We start from the raw sequence: 22,756 nt of genomic DNA on the forward strand, positions 1-22,756 counted from the left end.
ATTTGCGCGAGTAAATTACATACAAAGTCAATGCAAAGACGTATAAGATGCGAACTCGTGGCAGGCGATGCGAATGACGTGAATTGGGCGGTGCTTTTGCCGCGAACGCGCCTCAATCTCGTCTTCCGCACAAGTTGAAAATATTTGTCAGCTCGCGACACTAACGTGAAAATAACAAACTTTTCCCGTGAATAATAAAGAGCGAGGAACACGATTGTTCGCGTGTGGTGTGAACCCAGCATAAGTCATCTACACAACTACACAGTAACTGACTGGAGGTATTTGTCTTAGAGTTTCCACTAAAATTAGAGACGTATTTCATGGGGACTTCAAACACGGCTCCCTTGTGGACGGACAAACCATCTGGCCTGACTGAAGTTGGTTGATGATGATGCTCGGCTTGGATCTTCTGTCCAAGAACAGCTTGGTGCAGTCGGACATGTGCTCTTCCCTAATCTGCCGCCACCACGAATTCAATTATAATATTCGCTACCCTAGACAGTTAGCGGGACAGTGGGAACAGACAGGGCTTTATCGCAGGAGTTAACTTTAATATGATTCATCACATCTCATAGCAGATGCTAAAGTGGAGGGGGTCGGATCGGATATGGGAAGCTGGTGCAAGAATGCTCTTTGGCTCCAGTTTCACTTTGATAGTTCCGCCAAAGGACGAGCGCGGACCAGCATTCATTAAAACTAGTTTCAATTAAATTCTCGGTGGGTGTCATGAGTTTATGTAGCATGTGTGTTTGCAACGCACTCACTTGTATTGGGCCTGAAAATGCTCCTGTACGAAGCTGTGCCGAACACCAGGCTGCGTCTGAGATTGGTTCAGAGCATCAGAGGCAAGCGCATCGTCCTCAAGATCCTGAAATAAAAAGCAAAACAACCCGTTTACAACAGAAATGTTTCTCAAGAAACCTTTTGATCGGAAGGCATACACATCGTTTTGTACATATCGCCATATCATGCAAAAAATTTTGAAGAACCAATAAGAATCCAGAATGCACAGGAAGTCCTTCAATATTGTATAAAAAGCATCTCAGGGTGAGACACGAAAAAACAGCATTATAATGTTTAGAGAGTGACTAGACTTTGAAGATAATAAAACATAACTGACTTTTGAGGTCATAACCTAATTTCTGTTGTTTTGATGCCGTACTATTATTCTAAAATATTATTAAAGAAGAGTAAGACTCCCTAACTTTTGCATAAAGATGGCATTGACGGGGCCACACATAGACTATCGACCCCACATGGCAAAGCAAAACAATGCATTCTAGATCATAGAGTTCTGTTCAAAACTGCTTCATTCACTGGCAATAGTGAACCACTTAAAAAAACAACAGGAAGATAAGAGCCACAGGGAGGATTGATATGGACTTGACAAGGTCAAAAAACAAGATAGAATGTCCGTTAAAGCACGTGAAAAAGTTTAATGAGTGAACACCCTCGAGAGAGCGAACGAGATGGAGAGATAAAGAAAAATACAGAGCAGTTAGGAGGTTTGGGAAAAGATCACAAACACATGTGCGGATTCATAACCTCTCTCTGGGGGTCGGGGCAGGTATACAAACTATGACCAGCTGAAATAGTTTCACTCTGTTTCATCATAACATGAAAGCGAAGTGAAGGCCACGGAGATATAAACAAATTAACCGTGTATCACGTACCAAGTATGTGAGAGTATGATGATTCACCATTATAACCAATATCTGAGGTTTGCACAGTACATTTGAACTTTCATACATTATTGATCGATCAGTTAACGTTCTGATCAAGCAGACGTTTTTAAATACGTTTCCAATTCTTTATTGATGTGTCTTCATGTTTAGCTGAAATCGAAGAAAACGCTTGAACGCTGAAAAAAGGTCAAGCAAAATGGTTGCATGTGTGTACAGTTTCATGCTTATTCTCCATTGCTCATAGATAACATGTGGCGTATCAAACATGCAGTTTGGTTCAGCTGCTGGGTTCTTTTCAAAGACGTCTGCAAGGCAAAACTTTTGAGAAAGACACTCCCCATGACTCCCAGCTGACAGCTGAGTCACATCACGCCTCGTCCTGAAAAACGGAAAGCTTTGGAATTCAGCGTTGAAAAGTTGTTGTGCAAGACAGAAACTAAAGCCACAACAAAGCTCTTGTGAGAAAGATTTTTACCACTGTATAAATGAAACCTTACCCTTATATTACACAACCGAGAACAAGTTCGCATAATCCAGAACGTCCATACACCTTTTTTTCTCTGACCATCCAGAACATGTGATGTTAACATCACTCCTGTTTCTAATCCCTTTTCTTTTCTCATTCATTCGTTCTTCGTGCATCAGTGTACTTAATTCTCCTCAGCTAACAATTAGAGCCAATCTGATGCTGAATGGCTCTCCAGTGCACAAAGAGAGACAAATCCTCCGGGCTCTTTCTTTAAAGCTCATTGTGTCGCTGACGTAATTATGGAAACTTGTAAAAAGAACAGAAGAACAGCATTAGCGAACTGAAAAGTCATGCCGTTTCTAGCTTGACATGTTTTAGAAACTTGCATCCTTTTTTAACGTCTTATTCTATGCCCTAAAAGTATGTACTGTTTTTTGTTATGGGAAAGAGAACATAAAGAGACATACTAACACAACCGTCGCTCATTTGCTGAACGATGATGGGTGTAGTTTAATTTATCTGTTCATTTAATTAATTAATTTATCTATTTAGTGAAGCATCACTTATTTAATTTATTACTTAATCAAGGCATTTTCAGAATAGTATTCTGTCTATTTATTCACCCTCATGTCATTCAAAATATGTATATGAGTCTTTTTTTTCCCTGTGAAACCCAAAAGAAGATATTTTGAGAAATGTTTCAGTGGTTTTGTGTCCAGTGTTGTTTTGTTACCAATATTCTTTAAAATATCTTCTTTTGTGTTATGTTGAAGAAAGAAAGTCATTGAATGACAAGTATAAGTAAATGATGAAAGAATTTACAATTATACTATTTTAAAGGAGTAGTTCACTTCAAAATAAGCCCCCACTGACTTTCCATAGTAGGAATAAAAATTACCATGATAAGTCAATGGGGCTTATTTTGACATGAACTACTCCTTTAATACTATTGAGAACAAACAGTTTGCAAACTGGGACACAGAGATCGTCTCTTCCCAGCAAACAATAAAATCTGATTTAAAGCCGTTGCCTAAGAAATGCAACCAAGTTCCATCACTTTTCTCCAGTGGAAATAAGATACAGACGATACAGTCAGTGTGAGAGAGAACAGCGTTGCTGCGGCCCACCAGCGCTTCACTTTGAAGAACTGCACTGTTGTATGGATACATTCCATTGTTATCTGTGTATGGCAAAAGGAGGAAAAGACTGCAGGCCATTAGTCAACAAGTGAGCTTATCACTTCACTAAATTCTTCTGCCTGCCCAGCGTGGTTAATAAGTGTTAGGGGCTGGCAAGCTTTATCTTCTGAGACCCTGAGTTGGGAATGTGTCTTGATTTAGGATAAATGCACAGCATGACCACTGATCTGAATAAAACCCCATGCGGATAAGTGAACTGGTATAGGGAAGAGTCCAACGTGTGGTGTCCAAAGGTGTCACTTTGGACAGCGAGTTGAAAAACGTGTCCTGATCAGGAGGAAGGGTCACTTCACCCGACCTTTCATAAAATCACCATTGATTTTGAGGACTTAGATGAATGAAACTGTTGTGCACGTTTAGTTAAACCCAACTGGTTAAAGTTCAAATAAGGGCACGTAATCCATCTCAGCAACAGTCACCTGCACTATTCAATCATTTGTCCACTTCAGGAAACAGTACACCCAAAAACAACAATGTTTAATCGTGTACTCACTCTCATCACTGATGTAAAACCAGACAGGCCACATTTTAATGCAACACGCGAGCTGCTTATGTTTTGTTTTTCAAACAAAGCATAAGCATAAAAAATCATAAGAATATGAGGATGAGTAAATAATGAGAGAATATTTTTGAGGCTAAGCTATTCCTTTTTTTTTTTTCAAAAAAGAAAATAAGCCGAACTAAAGCTGAGTATTTTTATCATTATTCTACTTTAACCTCAAAAATATTAAAGACATTAAAAATGAATAAAAAAGATGAATGTGAAAATATACATTTTTAATTTAGCAAATAGGTGAAGCAGGACGGTATTTGTTTCTTATAACCAAGACTTTTTATCCTCAAGGAGGGTAAGTCCAAAGATTTTAATTTCGGTGCTCGATGCTCTTTAATCTCAAATGTTCAACATATAAAGAAAAACTATGTTTGAAACACGCCGTCGGTAATGGGATAAAAATCACACAGCTGTACTTTATGGAGGGACCATTTCAGTGCGCTCAGATGAGCAAAAAGAGGCTGAAACACAGAAATGCCCACACTTACACGGACGATTGATGAATAATGGACCTCCCATTCCTTAGAAGCACTAAAAATATCCCCACTTTTAAAAGATGGAAAGAGGAAAAATCTAACATTGAAGCACTGGGAAACAACATCTGAACAATCATTCATAAAGTCAAGTTCATCTTTTTCCCATTCCTGTCATTGATTTTTTTGGTGGAATGTGATCGAAATTCGTTCAATGTTATAAATCTATATGCATGTCACCGTCACATTTCTGTTTGCGATACGTATCATGGTTGTTGTCTTTGCAATCCCAGAAGGAATGAATAATGATGACTAGAGTAAATCTATGTGTGTGACAACGTTTTGCTTTTGTTTGCATTTCTTTCTAATGGCAATTGAGCATTAACCGTGCAAATATACTCTGATGAATCAGTCCACCAAAGAGAGAGCGTTGAACGATGAGTCGGGAAACGTGGATGTTTACTATGCTAATGTCAGCCTTCAATCAGCGTAAGCAAGGTTCTCTGTTGGGCAGGCAGTGTTTAGACTGGTTCAGGAGTGTTTACACACCAGTCAGAAGTCTTTCATAGATCTCCAATCGCAGGATCTGAACATTTCTGTGGTAAGTTCAGTCATGCAAAGATTCCTGTAAAGAAAAGGTGCATTCTCGAAAAATGACGCAGTATCACAAAACAAGTAGTTCGGGTTTTAAAGAACGATTCAGGTTTTAAAGGCAGGATCGTGTGGCGAGAATACAGGACCTGATTTATTTGTCATCCCATTTGGCTGACTTTCAAACGTTACATAGGAATGTCTGTGGGAACACAGAATGTGAGACGACTGCACACAAATCAAAAAATATTACACAGCTAGTCTGCTATCCAACCGGTTTGACACGTCTGATGCTGTGAATAGCTCTGACGACACAGATTTAAGCCAGCGAGGAAGGAAACGCAAAAGGAAGTGAAGCACCTATAAATACAAAAGTCCAATAAAGAAGTGCACAAAAATGATGTCTGATTCTCTCTCTGGAGGTGGGCAACGTTTCACTATTCCAACAACTCTCTGCTCGTACGCTGTGCTGGTTTCTATGGAGATGCCACTGGGCAAATATACAAAGAGACACAGCGAGAGAGAGAGAGAGAGAGAGAGAGAGACTGAGATAAAAAGAGAGAGGCAAAAGAAAAGCCGGTCCTCTGCAGAGAAGAGGTCTTGGCAGACTTTCAGAACTAGATGCAGAGAAGCATTTATTTCCTTTCACCTCTCCCTGTCGATGTCTGCAAGTATGTGAAATGAATGATAATGACAAGCTCTTCAGAAAGCCTCTCTACCTCCGCAAGGCACCTGTAATGGAACGGAAAGCAAAACAACTCGCGGGGCGGTGATATCGTCATGCTACTTCTTCCCCCTGGGTAGTTTCAGAGGTTCCCTGATGCCGGAAACTCAACAACAATTCCTTTGTCTTGCAGATGTTTGACAGCAGGTGGTTTCCTCTATGCCAGAAGTCCTCTGGCAGCTTCCTGTTCTGACTCACCTCCATCACTGATGTAGACTACAATGACAAAACCGTGGAAAACATCAGCGGGTGGCACGAGCTACTCTAGTGTATAGGATGCATAAAGGCATGGAATCAAAAACATCCATGCTTTGGTTTTCAGAAGCTTCATTAAAAGAGTCATTTGTGGTCTTTTTAATCTGTAATCTGATGTACAATCTAAACATTGTTTACCGTCAAACATATACGGTATATCTATATGTTTATCTACTTCTCACTGCATATTATATCATGTCCTCTAAACCGGGCACTACTATTGCTGGTCATCTACGACACGGCCCACACTTGGGATGCACGATATGTAAATTTTGGCCGATAACTGATCATTTCAATAATATTGAAAGCCGATACATTGGCCGATATACAGTATCTAAATATTACTAATATTATTCATATAAAATTCTCTAAGACTGAAACAAAAGGCAAAAAGTGGACAACTGCTTTTATTTAAAAACACTCCATTAGTGTTACCATTAGTTCTCTTTCCCCCCCTGAAAATCATGTACCAAGCCTCCTTTATAATGGTTAACGATTCTTTAACCTTCAAACTTTTCTGGTATATTTTTTATTTAATAAACAAATTATAGATGCTCTTCCAGAGCAACCCAGAAAAATGTTCTTAATAGCCACACGTAGGGCTGTCACGATTATTAAATAATCGTCTCATCGCGATTGTTTGACCTCATCGCGATGGTTTCAGATCATCGCAATTATCGCACATCTCTATAGAAGACACTAGGGGGCGCTGTAGTGTATCTGCATATTGCATATTTTAGTGTATATATTGTTACTAAAGCATGGTAATACTTGTAAAATGTACCACCACAACACAATCATTTAAAAAAAAAAAACTAAAACATATACAAATTACCTGCAGTACAATTTAATATTATTTAAGCAAATCTCAGTGTGAAAACCAGTCTACCAAAATTTTATTAACACACAAGTAAAATTTTATTGTAGTCTTGCAAGTGAGAAAAAAACAGACTAGAAGCTTTTCTATGACTGATAGCATTTTAATGGTGGCTTCAATTCACACCTGATCAATTTACAAGTATTTGGCGGTTGTATTATTGACAGGTAAAAGCCTAAACCTTTGAAACCCAATTTTTTCCGATGTATTTCCAAGAAAAAAACACAGTCTTGTATTCAGAACAATATGGTCGTTTCAATCGCTGAAGCAAAAATCTATGAGAATTAAATGTCAAAGCTCAAAAACAGACAATTAATCGTCATAATCGCCAAAACCCTAAAACAGACAATTAATCGTCATAATCGCAATGATTTATTAGACAATTAATCGTCAATCAAATTTCATAATCGTGACAGCCCTAGCCACACGTCTAACAGGTCTCAAGACAGAAAGCAAACAATGTACTTTTGTTCCTATAATTTACACATTCATAAATGCTGTATCTACATACTGTACCATCAACAAATTTTTGCTAATAGCAGTAAGTGAATGATCACGACAGAAAGACAGTACTGTACTGTATTTTAACTGTGAGCAGCATGCAGCTGAAGAAGTACAACCAGAGGAAATGTTTTATGATTTATCGGCTATAATATATCGGCCTACATTTTTATTATCGGCCGATATCCAATAACATTAAAAATGTCCGATACCGATATGGCTGATAATTTTTCGTGCATCCCTAGTCCACACGTTCCGTCCTGATGACATCACTGTAAATAATTTGAAATCCTGTTATGAGAGGCAGCAGTGGAGTTGCTCACTTCTCTCTCTATCTCCCCTTCTGTCCGTATGTGCAAAACAAGCCCCTCTTTCATCCGCTTGCTCACAAAGCTTCCTTTCATCCCGCTGAGAGATGGCTTCACACCAGCTCCGTTTCCAGAGCGATACCCAGTAAACACAGCAAAGAGAATGCCAAAAATCAGCGGCCCGGGGGTCAAAGTGTGTGCGAGAAAGAACGCACAGCGGAGGGTTCGAACGGTTTGTTTACAAGCGTGCACTTGTCGTCCTCTATCATAGCATGTATTATGTATGTCTTCAAGAGTAGGTCTGAAATCAGTGTCTTTACACTCTCTGGTATGGAGACATTTTTCTGCTGCGCTCTGGGATGTGCACTGACTCATAAATAAGGCCTGTGGAGGTACACAAAGTTCCTGTGACCTCCGGCTGACTCCTGATGCAATGAAACGGAGAACTCTGGGTGGGTGGCCAAATTTAGGATGAAGTGAGAACCTAACAACACTGATCCACACAATTCACATCAAATTCTCAAAATCACGAAACAGACACACATCACATTTTAGCATTCGAATATTTTTTCACGATTTCATGTTGAGGCCTAGACCCCAAGTATTGTTTAGTTACCCCGAAAAACATTTAGACAAATTTAAAGGCGCTTTGTGTTATTTTTTAGAGGATCTATTGACAGAAATGCAATATAATATACATAATTATGTCTTCAGAGGTGTGTAAAGACCTTACAAAATGAAACGTTATGTTTTTATTACTTTAGAATGAGCTATTTCTATCTACATACACCGCGGGTCCCCTTACATGGAATTCGCCATGTTGTTTCTACAGTAGCCCTAAACAGACAAACTGCTCTAAAGACAAGTTTCGTAAATACTAAGGGTGTGCAAAGCAGATGGTATTTGTATCTGTATTTGTATTTGTTGAGGGGGGAAAGTATTTGTATTTGTATTTGTATTCGAGTAAAATTCAAAATAGGCGTAAAAATCAAATTTTTTTGCGTTACACTTCTAATTTACGTTATAGTGTACGTAAACAGTAGTGATGGGAAGTTCGGATCATTTTACTGACTGGGATCTTTGAGTCTCGTTCAGCAAAATGAACGAATCTTTTTTCGAGTCATATCGTTCATTTCGTTCATTTTAGCAAAATATAATTAAAATGTTACATGTTACTTTCCTAACACATCTACTACTTATGCAAACGTTGATCACATTACAAACAATACAAAACTATAATGCTATAAGAAACAGAAAAGATTAATTCATTGTTTACCTGGGTCTTTAGTCTATGATTAGCTCACCACACCTCTTATCTGACAAGTCCTCGGGTTTGACTCCTTCGTTCATCACGTGACAGCGTCGTAAGCTAAACCAATGCAGTCAGAGCCGGAAAGAGAATTGATTAGTTCACCTCTCGAGTCTTCGGGTTTGAATCGTTCGTTCTTCTTGAATTCCAGTACAGGACCCATAGAATGTTGCGCAATGCGCATGCGCGACTGAACGAATCACTCCCTAAGACGACTCGTTCTTCCCGAGTCACATTAAAGATTCGAACGAATCGTTCAAGAACGACCCATCACTAGTAAACAGAGCGAACATGAGAGCACCCGACTGCAGACGTCAATAATGCAGCGTAATGGAATAATCTCCCGATCAAACTCCGCTTCCCGAAAGTTATAAACTGCCTCCGGAACCCAGTTAAGGTACAAAAATCTATTCAACAAAATAGTGATGCACGCAGTGAAGTCTTTTTTCGCTCAGCCGAGCCTTCTCTGTTGCTGTGTGGAGCAGCCTGTGTCAGTCACCTCTTTTACACCTCACCCCCCCGACTCATGAATGTCACTCACTCACTCATGCGGGCATGCACTGCGGTCTCATGAGAAAACGCAGCTTTTTGATATAAAGTTTTTCTTGTTCCCGAATACAAATATTTTTTTAAGTATTTGTTCGAAATAACTATTTGTAAAAAACACGCTATTTGTGCCTTTCCGAATACCGTATTCGGGTTCGGCTCCACCCCTAGTAAATACGTTATCTCCTTCGGCAAAGGAGCGAAAAACGTGAAGACATCGTAATCCTGTGACAGCCACCGTAGTGCTTCGAAAGGGACGGGGATGGGTGGAGTAAGTAGTTTGCAACCTCACCACTCTAGATGTCGCTAAATTTCATTCACTGGACCTTTAATGTAATATTTTTATTGTATTAGATAACAAAATGTACCTTTTCACTTTTAGCAAACAATGAAGCGTTTCTCAATTTTTTTCTAATGCAATAACATTACTTAGTACAAACTTTAAAATATAAATGTGGTTTATCACTTTTTAGAGACCACTACACACCGAAAGCTCTATTTAAACACACTACAGAAAACTACAACCAATTCAAACAGCCCTATTTCTAATGCTAACCCTGCGATGCCTTTTAGACTCATATCTCATGTTCTTATGCTGAAATACCAAAAGCCTTGATCCCCGCGCCTGCACGGGACCGTATCTTAAAAGGAAAAATAACACAGGCTTTTTAATAATGAATCGAGTTAAGTCAAAAAGGGCAGCAACAGAGAGATGAAAGTGCTTTTCAGAGATAATAAGCCCGACTGTAGCCACAGGCATAGCCAGAGGAACTGAACCAGCCCTGAGACTACGGCACACGACACAAACACACACCTGCACACAAACACACCATCATTTACAGTCGCTACGCTGCTGCGATAACACTAATGTTCGATTAATAACTCCACAGAAAATAAAAGTCTCCCCGAGATCTCTGTTCATGTCTAAGCAGCTGCTCAAATTCATGTCACGAAACGAATGATTCATTGGCTAACAAAACCATCATCGTCAAATCACATCTGATAACCGTTCAAGTGCTGTTGAGTTCAAACCGAGGAACCAGCGTGGTGCCAAGACCCCGACAGCAGGAAACTGGTGGCATATTCTGCGCTAAAAGGCATCAAAGATGGTAAAAGCTTGCTTGTGGGCTATTGCTTTATAAATGAGTGTAACAGAACCATCCAGAATTAGAGCAGAATTAGTCACTGTCATTTTGCAAACAGGCCCCCTTTTACGAACACCTCGGCCTCCGAAGCTGGCTGAATGTCTGATGAATAAGGCACACAAAATTGGAAACAATTCAGGAGTTCTGAAGCCGTCATCTGATTGGTTGAATTCTACAGGACATACAGAAGATCTAGGGACACTGATTTTGTACTTCACGCTCCTAAACATGATATTGAACAAAATGTGATTGATTGCTTTAAATGTAAACCAGATGCCCTTTTGGGTACCTGGATCGATTCGCAGGTCAATAAAAGCTGCTGTGGATTCCAATAGGACGTAAACTAGATGTTTTATAAATTGCACCTTATTAAAAAAAATCTCAGCGCTATTTGTCTCCCAAAAGATATCTAAAAAAAATAATTTCCATTATTGTCAAAAAACATAATTTTACCATTGTATTTTTGAAAAAAAAAACATGCCATTTTGGCAACTTTCTATTTAAACCCACGCCTTCGTCAGCTTTAAACACCCGCACAAATACTTCACACTGGCAGTTACGTTCCGATCTGCTTCACTTGACTGTGACTCTAGAAAAATGTTCCGTCTCTAAACTAGCAAATGTGTGTGCATCCTCCAGCTGTTTGAAACAGTCCAACAGAGAATCCCAAATCAGGCAGTGGCTTTATTAAAGCTCAATATCAGAAAGCCTGCGGCAAGAATGTTTTCGAACACTAATAGTAGAAAGACTGCACAGTAATGATGTTTGAAAGTCTTCTTGCCCCAATAACAGATAAGATGGGTGCTAGTCTTGTCGTTTATCACCCTCATTTTACATTATACGTGAGAGATCCCTCTAACCTCATAAACAGATGTTTGCATTCCCTCTATCACAGGAGGTTTCCGTATCTTGCTGCTATGGTGATGTGGTTCAATATGAGGTCAAACACGGCTGGATACCTACAAACTGTTATGGCTGCTCATATTAATTACAGCACCTCTCCCCAAGGGTTTTGTCCTGTGAAGGTCACAGCCATTGATATTCATCTACGTAATACCAAGGCAAGGTCACATGCAAGAGGACGACGGGGGAACAAGAGGGAGCTTGTTTGTGAATGTTGGGGCAGGTAGATGAGACCTTGACCTTGCCAAGTCATTTGTGATGGCAAAGGTGACACTATTTGGTCATATGGGGGTTCATGTAGCCACTGAAACTGTATCTCATACAAACAGACTGTAAAATAATGATATTCCTCACATTGCAATACTTCAAGTAAAGATTAGTGGTTTGTGGCATAAAAAACGTAACAATGAGAAAAATGACATTTTGAGGCAAGTTTGAGTCAGACTATATGTGGTATTGCATCACTACAGAAGCTGTGATTTGGTTATATTTTCAAGCCTTAGGCAGGTATAGCACAGGTTCTAAGAAACATTCTTACCTTTCCGCTGGATTTACTTTTGCTATTCCCACCCGGGAAGGTGGAAGACGAGTTGAAGTCCTCATGGAGGCGGTCTAGGAGCCAGAGTAAGAATTCCAGAGCATCATGCTGGGAATTTCCCCGGAACTGAGCTCCATATTTAGATACAGTGCCCTGGAGACAAGACAAGACAATGATCATTCATGTGATTTGTTTCTAGAAAGGCACGACTGATAAAAATTACACTACATTACAGAAACTTTAAACAACATGATATGTGATGTTACCACCTTCTTTGCTTTCATTTTTCTGCATGATGTATGCAGTGTTTGCCAATGCTAAAGTATACCCAAACAATAAACATCCTGCATAGCATCTCTCTAAATAGTCACACACATGTCACAGTCACACAAATTATATATATTATACAATACTATACGGTCAAATCAATTTCTTGCCAATAAATAATTTTCCATATCTAAATCAAGACTATAAGTAACTGGAGACGAAAAGTTTCTGTACGCCACGTAGATCGTAAATCTTTGAAATCGGTTGAGAAATGTAAATGTTATTGTATTCAGAAAAGAGCAGCTCCCCCATTCACTCGTATGTGTTAAATAAGAGTCTTGACCTCCACAAGATGGCGGTGCCATTGACCCATCGTAGCAACGGCCCAAAAAGCTTAATGTAGCGTCTATGTATGTCTATATAGATTTAAATGTTATTTTGCGCTTGAATTTTAGATTTGCGTAACGTTACCTCTAATGTCACTCATATGTGACACAATAATGCAGACAAATCCGCTTTCTATTCTCGCAAATGCCACATCACATACAGGTAAGGTTAAATATCAAGTATATGGCGACTCCTATCACACCGGAATGTCAATTGACACGACGTTATTCAACATACGGGTCCAATCGAGCATATTACTTATAACTGACAGCGGCCTTGTATGCTTTTGTTTTATTTACACCAAATTACAAAATGAATTGGAGAACAGAGCTTGGATGTAAAACCCTTAGATGACACAGCTTATAGAGAATGTGAAGCTGACGTCAAGCCCTATGTTGCATGTTGCAGTGGCGCCGCCATCTTGGGAGGATCATACTCCACTGCTATTATTGTTTTGATACATACCGTTATTTGTTTTGTTTGATATATAGAGAAATCGAAAGTGAAAAAAACAGGGGCTTTTCCTGAACGACTCTGCGTAATGCTATTGTGGGTTTCAACACAGCAAGACCGACCTGCCATAGTTGTGTTTCCTAATCAAACAAGAAAAACAAAACACTGCATTGAACGCACTAGCAGCGATCCTCCCAAGATGGCGCAGCATTCAACACAGTGTGACGTAGCGTCACATTCTCTATATGTCCGTTTAGGTGTGTAAAACACGTAAAACCTACATGAGAGTGAGACACTAGTGTAGCTCCCACGTTGTACAGCGTGACAGGTGTGTTCGTTTTATTGCAGTGCTGGGCAAAGCCGCAAGCAGATCAGCGTGTGACACCAAAGCACCGCGAGAGCGATTCGAAAGCATATTGAGCAGTCCGTTCTCGTGGTACTTTAATATCATACGCTGATAGGTTGCGCAGCGTTGCCTGTCGAAGACACCTATTAGTTCTACACAATATGATTCTGTTTATACTTTACATGTGTTCTGGAATTGCTTTGGTGAGTTGTTTACAGTTGTCATTCTCGGTAATAACCGAACTCTGTATGGACGTAACTGTTTATAAAACGGTCAGTTCTGGTCCTTGATTCTGATTGGCTGAGCGGAGTTCTAAGCCATTATAAAATACCCCAATATATAACGGCTGACCGCACCACATAGCCTAAATATCATTTTATTTACTTTATTTTATGAAACCTTGCTAAGCATATGGAATTACCGTTTTACAAAAGTACATCTATATACATCTATGTACATCTTATAACAGCTACGGGTTTTAGACAACGCCCTTAGCTGTTATAAAATGCACTGTAACCCACTGCTTCTTGGGGCTTATTGCTTTAATATAGGATTCTGAATCAGGATTGACGCGTATGGTTCTGTGTGGCCTATGTGTTGATTCTTGTATGCAGTCAATTTTAGTTTTTTTGTCAGAGTCGTAAGTTCAGTCTGACTCAGTACAGTTTGTTTGACACTGATATACAGTGAAGATCAGCTGTAATTTCAATTGCTTTCTGCTAGACAGTGAATGATGTTCACTCCCTGCTGGTCATGACAGCAGCTGTGAACATGAATAACCGAAGATTTCTCTTCAAACATCTGTGATGACTAAAATAGCGCTCATGAAAAACATTGGCAGATACCAGAAACTCAACTAGCAACTCTTATACTTTATTTTCATGTCTCTACATTACAAAGTTGTTTTTGCAACCTCAAGGCAGTCATTGAAAATTGATATTACTGATATTGTCATTGATCTTCGATATAACATAATAAAGTGAATAAGATGTGAACATTAACCACACACATCTATGTTGCAACAAAAGCCTGTGTGCATTATAGAAATTGTTTACCCGAAAATGAATATTCTGTTTCCTTCCCCTCATGTTGTTCCGAACCCATATGCTGTTATCTTTTTCTAATAAAGTTACTGTTTTGCAGCAGAAAGTGATGAACCGGTTCCAATATGCAAGATTGAGAATGAGATTTGAGAGTTTCAGAGGTGGGAATTTTTTGTGAATAACAATCTAGAATTCAATTTGTTCCTCACACAAACCTCATATCAGGCTTCAGAATACCTGGAATATAGAGGATGTAATATGTACTACTTTTATAAAGTTACGTTGTTTGTCCTTTATGCAGATTGACATATGTGAACACACAATTCCCTTTTTGTGTTCCATGGGAAAAAACAGGGGTGTAATGTCATGAGGGTTGGCAAATGTAAATTTTTGGGTGTACAGTTCCTATAATAACAGTACATTATCACAATGTTTATCACGATTAAAGTAGTCTCTGTTTGCTTTGGGAGTTGCCACTCCGTGTAAACTTTCAATTTAGGTTTAGCCTCGGTATGGTTTACAGTACTAAACATAGCATGTTTTTTACAGTACAGTTCTATACAGTCAGGATATTTTATGGAGTAGCCATGAAGCAAAACCAGATCAGCCAGATCACATTTGATTTTAGGGCTCTGGATAATTCAGAGTCAAAGTGGTGCCATAGTACACTCATTTCAACACAACGTAAAGCCACTTACATAACTAAAGTCTCAAAGGTTGAAGTACATATCAAGTCTCACCTTACTTGAGGTTAAAAGTAGCTGTGAAAGCTGTGACAAATTATAAATCTGCAATGCTGATTGACATAAAAATATAAACGTTATTAACCATGTTAACCCAATCTCATAGCTGGGAGAAGATGTCAGATAATATTACGAGGCCGCAAAGACAGAGATTATCTTAACATTAGCCGTATAGTGAGAAAGTGAGTCATGTGGTCACAGTTTAAACCCGTCTTCAAAAGAATGAAACTCTAGTTTTTATAATAGTATTCACCATTCAATCTTCTCTCCCCTGGTGCTTCACCCTCAAAGGAGAATTCAGAAGAACTTCAATGCGAATACTACATTTATCGAACGAAAACCTCTCTTATTTAAAAGTCATGACAGAGAAACTGCTATACTCCTCGCAGAAAGTTAAGAGAGGTCAAAGACGATGTTCGTGATATGTAGGGTTACACTTATTTGTTCTATTGAATGGTTTTTGGTTGTTGTTGAAATTATACCGTATATACAGAATAGGTTTTTGATCATTCTACCTGAAAGGGTTATAAAAAGGCTAATTATAAATTTGCATTTGTAATAAAATGCAAATCTTGATAATGAAAGTGTGACCATGAACTTTAGGTGGGAAGTTGACAAATATACCGTACATGTGTCCTATGCTGTGACATAGCAAATATTTTGAAAACAAACTGTTATTAATATATTCTTTTATGTTATCCATATTTATAATAGGAAATAGCATAAGAGAGATTTATCGCCATTGTTCTTTTTTGCTGTCACACCATAGGACATATATAGGATTCAACTACACAGGTCAACTACACAGGTGTCTTTTGCTTTTCATGTAGGTCTATTGCGATAGTATACTGTAGATTGTTTCAAAGCTAACAGATTTTGATTCCAAATACTGACACTGTACGATCTAACGCAGATTCATATCAAGCATTAACTCTGTCTCACAGCTGGATTAGTCTAACATCAGTCAGGAGCTGTAGCGTGACCTTATAATCTGTGAAATACCAATCTATCATCCATCAACCACATACCATCCCTATCAGCAAATCCTTTACCCTTAAAGGAATAGTTCATCCAAAAGTCAAACTGGTGAGAGTGAGAGAAGGGTGTTTGGCTAAACCATCTTTTTAACAATAAAGTAGTTTCTGTTTGAAAGTTAAGGTTACTGTTATGACCAAAAGAAAACCACATCTGAATGGAAACTGTTTCTAGTTGTTGCACACGACATCTAATAAACAGTCAGAACTGAACACACCTTAATGAGCTGTCCCTCATTCATCACTTGTAATGCTTTCACTACAGTCCTTTTTGTGTAATTACAAATAGATTGCGCTTTACTAAAGCAGATTTTGAGCAAATGAAGTTGAAATGATAGGCTAGAGCTTTTGATTGTTTATAGATGGCTCCTCGTAACCGTGCTTAGACACTCATTAACTCTCGCCGACGTCTGAGAGTTTATTTATGTTGTCTCCAGATACAAACTCCCCAGACTAGATACTCCGCTCTCTGTCAACACAGGAAAAAGCAAATCAAGGCTCACAGGCTAATCTAAATTTATGGCATGCGAGATATTAGATTAGGATGATTTTGTTCGCTTAAAAAGAGAGTCAGGAGAGGAGGTTGCTTTTGTGATGTGTGAAGAAGGAAAATGTAGTTAAGTCACAAAGACTAGCTTTGATTCAGAATTACCCTCAAATAAACAGGGCTTAAAGTTACTTTCTTGGGAAGAAAGCACTAAGCACATGTTTCCAATATTACTCAGGGCCAGGGGTAAAAAGTAATTCTCCAACCATCACTACAGGAGACTCGGACCGGAGGACTTCAGGGCAATAATTTCATTTTTTTGACGGGGTGTGAATAGAACTGTGCCTCAGTTTCCCATCACAATGAGGTCTACCTCATGGCTGTGCCACCTCTTCTGTCATGCTTTACTGAAACCCATTGTGTGTTTTCTTCCACCTGCAATTGTGTATGGTTTATCCTAGCTTGAGATAAATGTCTTTCCCATCATGGATCTTAAAATGATATGTAATGTGTTTTCAGGCCGCTTCATCCCAAACATTTTACTGGTAGGCTACTGGCAGATATAAATGGCTTTAATAATTCTCTTGAACTGTTATCATTTGCTTGCTTTTATGTAGTTCTAAACCAGTATTCCCTCTCTTCTTTTGTGGAAAATAAAAGTTTGCAGAATCGCTCAGCAGCTTCTTTATGTTCAATGAAAGCATGTATTGACCTAGGGCTGTTCAGTTGGTAAGGATCAAAGAAAAGTATGTTCATGGCATGCACACGCATAAATGTATGGACTAATATGTCAGCTACACATTTTTAACAATGTGAAACTTTCTGCTTTCTCTTTGAATGGTCTTGATTGAATGAAGGCATCAGTCCAGGAAATAAAGTTGTTACTTTAGTACACAGCAAAATCGCCAGTGTTAAAAAATGTCAAATTAACTCTCACAGTGTATATATAATTATATATATATAAATAATTATATATGTGACCCTGGACAACAAAACCAGTTTTATTGGTTAATTTTTCGAAATTGAGATTTTTACATAATCTGAAAGATGAATAAATAAACTGTCTATAGATATATGAGTTGTTAGAATAGGACAATATCTGGCTGAGATACAACCGTTTAAAACTCTGGAATCTGAGAGTGCAAAAAAAATCAAAATATTGAGAAAATTGCCTTTGAAGTTGTTAATCAGGGGCACTGTGGCAGACCATCCACTCACAAAAATAAAGTTTTGATATATTTAAGGTAGGAAATTTAGAAAAATATCTTCATGGAACATGATCTTTACTTAATATCCTAATGATTTTTGGCATAAAAGAAAAATCGATAATTTTGACCCACACAATGTATTTTTGTCTTTTACTAAAAATGTTCCCGTGCTACTTAAGACTGGTTTTGTGATCCAGGGTCACATATACACTGTGAGTGTTAATTTGACCTTTTTTAACACTGGCGATTTTGCTGTGTAGTAATAGAAGACCAGTATTGTTACATAAGAGTTATGTTTCAGGTTAGCCTTTATAGTCAGTATTGTGATGTCATAGAGCGCATTTTCTTTCTTTACTTTATGTTCTTAAGTTTACTCCTCTGTGATTATGTTATCTGCGAAACGTTTCTCATCCTGATTTATGTTCTTGAGAGGTCATCCTGAGGGATGAATGAATGTTTGCTAGCAAAGATTAGATTAAAGATTAGCTAGCAAAATGTTTTATATTATTACTGTATGATGTTGGCTATTGAAATTCTGAGCAGTCTTTAAAATGTTTCACATTTTTTTAGAAAATCTTTGTAGCCTCTTAGCTCCACTAAGGAACTATTTTCTCAAGAACATGTTTTGCCTCTATAATGTTCTTGAGTTCTTTACAGATTAAAAAAGTTCTCGATGTTACATCAGAGGTTCTTCAGATCTGCATATTGGTTTCTAGGTTCTTTATAGTATATACTGTATATGGTTTATGAGAATAGAAAGCTGTTTACTAAACTCAAAACTTATTACTTACATAATGGCGTCAGGCTGTAAAACATGAATTCTCTATATGATTTGGATTGGAGGATTTTTCCTCCAAATTTTTTAATTAAAGGAATTTTTGTTTCATTACTGGCTCTTCGTACGGGTTCTTTACTTAGGCATGCATGCTTGATAAAGAACTAGAAAGCAATTGTGAAACTCAAAACTCACTGTAGCCTATATAATTCTATGCTATGGCATTAGGCTGTTGCTTGCTGTATAGGATTCCTCTACATAATTTGGCTTGAGGAATTTTTCACATTAGAAATGAAAAGTTACGGATGTCTTCATATCAGTGTATTGGTTTCTGGGTCCTTTGAAGCCCCAAATGCTGGATGCACTTTTGTAAATAACTGTCAACTTTGTGCAAACATTTACCTCAGCGTACTCCGGGATACCTGTAAATGAATAAAAGCCTCAGTTAAGTGACACATGAGTAATTTTAGGATGAGCAGAGTCTACCTTAAACTCAGCCGAGAGTTGAGGCGTATATTGAAGCGTCCAAAGCGCTCTAACCAAAGACGCGAGTTGTTCCGTGACTTCACTGTCATACTGAACGTTCTCGCTCCGTACAAACCCGTTCACTCCCCTCTGACACACATCCAGTTTATATCGCTCCAAGCCCAGATATTCAGCCAGCAGGTCCGTGTTGCTCAAGCACTGCACGACGGCGTTCATAAAGCAGGTGTTCCCGTGGTTCTTCAAACCCAACACACCGGGCGTTTGATCACCGTATAGCGAAAAGAATCGCTCTTTGGCTGAAGTGCGACAGGGAAGCGAGTAACTTTTCCTCAGGTAGCAACTGTCCTCTTTCCTCATGTGTGCGGAGTTTCCGCTGCAAGGTGCGCTCACCCCAAACCCACCGTCATCATCTTCAGCCGACCGTCCGTTTGTTTGCGCGCCTCCGGTCCGGCTCCCGAAACTTCTCAGTATCCTATTGACCAAACTTTCGACGGATTTAAACGATTTCCTCCGAAAAAACTTTACTGGGAAATTATCCTTACGTTTTGCGGAAGTCTCCGAATCCTCTTTCGCTTTCTTGTCGCGTTTATCCATCGTTTTGGTGTCCCACTTGACCTCTCAAACGTTTCATAGGTGATTTCCTCACCTGTCAAACGGCGCGGATGACGCGTCGATATGAAGCATTGTAGATTGCAGCGGTCTCACGCGCATTTCGTCTCGCGGTTTCCGTTTCGTCCGCTGCTGACGGGTGATTGACAGGTCTACGAGACGCCTGGGAGCGGGTGAATGATTGACAGCTCTCGCAGAGCGGTGAGCGCGAGCGCTTCTCCAACTTCGCAGCGGCGGGAAACTGTGAATGATTGGCAGGTCCTCCACAGTATCCTATTTACAGAGCGGTCAGTACGGCAACCCCTGTGACGTCAGTGGGCGCGCGTCTCATCGTTATGTCTTCGTGCTATCTTTAGAACGATTGTCTATTTATACATTTTTAGGGGAGTGTAAAAAGAAAGGACGATTCATAACTGTCCGTGCGAATTTAGATGAGTATGTTTCCTGATACAGCGATGATAGCACTAATGTGATTTGTTTATTGTGTACACATTGTTTGCTCACATGCTCGTGCACGTAGTTCTCGTCCTCGTTTAAACATTAGAATAGCTGTATCACTTTTGTTGCAATAAGGTCAGGGTGTCAATATTGTCAGTAATTACCGAAAGCTTTTGCGATGATATTTACAATGTTGAAGAGCCCCCTGGTGTTTAAATGACAAAAGTGCCACCCAGGTCATAGATAAAAAGTAGATTTATTAATTTACATTGCTTACCATATAAATATAGCGTAATCTATACATTTAAATGAAACGTATTTCACTGTGTTTTTGGTTTATCGATACAGTGAACAAATAATATGTTTGCATAAATAAATGCATAAAAATCCTTGTGGTACAAAAATCTATATATTTGTATAGTGTTATATGAGTAATGTTCTGCAATAAAAAATAATTTGCACCCGCATATACTTATTGATATAAACGTCAAAACTTAAATCCTTAAACTTTATTTACATTTTTATTTAGAACTTTTGTCCAAAGTGACTTGAGACGCTTGACATTAGACACATAGAAACATAGATGTGAAGCTATTAAAAGATAGACAACATAAAGATGTTATTTATATGTTTATTTACTTAATTTATAATAACAGAGTTTCTAACGTAACGTAACTTAACTTATCATATCATGATGATAATACTATGATATTCTGTAGTAAACTTTGAAACACATCTTTAAACCCAGATCTGAAAACTCTACCACAATGGAGAGGCTCAGAGATAACGTATTTTTGTAACCCCGGAAGCGAAGTAGCATTTTATGACTTCCGGTTCCATCGCCCCAAAGTCTATGGGTTTTTTTAATGGGTTTTTGGTAAATCACGTGAAATAAGGTCTGTAGCTAACAAAACCTTTAAATATTTTCACATTTTAATCTATGACATAAAACCCACCAGTTATAACCCACTTGTGATTTTTTAAAGCCTTATTTGACTTTAAAACGCCGGTTGCTAACAAATTGCTAAAAGCGACTACTTACTTTGGCGTGGACGATAGACGTCATCGCGCATATACTGTACATCTCACAAATAATGCAACATGGGCACAAGCAAGGGAACACATTTTTAATAAAGTTTGAGAAAGTTGACGGAGGCTTGGTGGTGGTGACGTTGATATCGAGCGACCATTGCCCCGGGACAGCACGCCAAATACGCATACTATCCGTCCCAACTTATCTGTGAGGCGAACTCGTGAACCCAGCACGGCGCTTACTTCCGGGTTAGCCTACAAAAATACGTCATCTCTGATCCTCTCAATAAACCCAAAATACTTGGGAGTAGGGGCATAACAAAGTAGCCTAAAATCATGTTTGTGGGAAAAAATTATAGAAAACAGCAGCAGCATGAAAAAAAATGATTGGCAGCAAAAGCCATAAATTCTCAAAATATTATGAATAATAGACTAAACAACAACACAATGTTGTGTACACATCATGCTGCAGTACACAGTTCTCTGTTATAGACCCAACCCACCCCCCCAAAACAGGCTTTTTCTTTCTTGTTCAGACACATGCTGCTTGCATTCTTATGCCCTGTATCCTTGTGCACAAACGAAGCAGTAAAATAGGTCGGTGTGGGTTTTGTTATCAACATGGATTATCTAATATTGGTGCATCCCTCCCATGACGCCATATGTCTTCAGCTGGCCTCTAAGTTACCCCACACCTTAAATGGTTTATCATCACCTCCCGTGGACAGAGAACAGACGCTCAGTCGGAGGCGAGAATCTTAGTCAATATACGATGCTTTCTGGTTATCGCCTTACTGCCACACTGAGCAGAAAGACAGAATTTTGTGAGAAAACCAGACCACCTACGGTTTCCCATGTCTGCTGAATTTAAAGTGCCAGAGCACCGAGGTACTTTTAAACCAATTCTGTCCTCTTTACATTTTAATGAGCAGAGTTGTGTGACAGTATAATGGCCAAAGTGTTTATTTTTAGATTTCAGGTTCTTTGTGTTTTTTTTAATACAGGGACCTGATATGCAAATGAGGTGAATGTATCACACTTTTATTTATGTTTGTGTATGAAAGAATGCGTAATTGTCTCTAGGCAGCTGTCTGCTTTCCAATAGCACCTCTTTAAAAAAGATCACAGTGTTATTTTTAGCACCAGAAGAACATTACTTTCCTTTTCTAGTTGCTTCTGTTTCACACAGCTTTACGATTAAAGATGTATAACAGTTCTCATAAGCAAGACACTTGGCTGCATAACCTGGATGCAGGTGGACAGGATGCATTGCATTGGTGTGTAATAAAATCGAGGGTATGAAAATGAGAAGATCAGTTATTAGTCTGGGTTTACATAGTATATTAAAGTGTGCTTTGCCTGAGCACAGTGT

General features: G+C 38.8%; 1 protein-coding gene across 2 annotated transcripts in view; it reads right to left on the reverse strand.

The window, feature by feature from the left end:
- usp43b (ubiquitin specific peptidase 43b) overlaps positions 1–20,254 on the reverse strand; it is a 44,494-nt gene extending 24,240 nt beyond the window's left edge. The window contains exons 1-3 of one of the 2 annotated variants that reach the window (XM_057346532.1): positions 19,306–20,254; positions 12,077–12,229; positions 765–868 (exon numbers count right to left, since the gene is read on the reverse strand). In XM_057346532.1, the coding sequence (XP_057202515.1) occupies positions 765–868; positions 12,077–12,229; positions 19,306–19,899 (851 nt within the window). In that variant the 5' untranslated portion in view covers positions 19,900–20,254. The remainder of the gene's footprint in view (positions 1–764; positions 869–12,076; positions 12,230–19,305) is intronic. The other variant, XM_057346531.1, reaches the window with a different exon arrangement.
- Positions 20,255–22,756: the final 2,502 nt, after the last annotated feature.

This window comes from Triplophysa rosa, linkage group LG11 (assembly GCF_024868665.1).
Source record: "Triplophysa rosa linkage group LG11, Trosa_1v2, whole genome shotgun sequence".
Lineage (NCBI taxonomy): Eukaryota > Metazoa > Chordata > Actinopteri > Cypriniformes > Nemacheilidae > Triplophysa > Triplophysa rosa.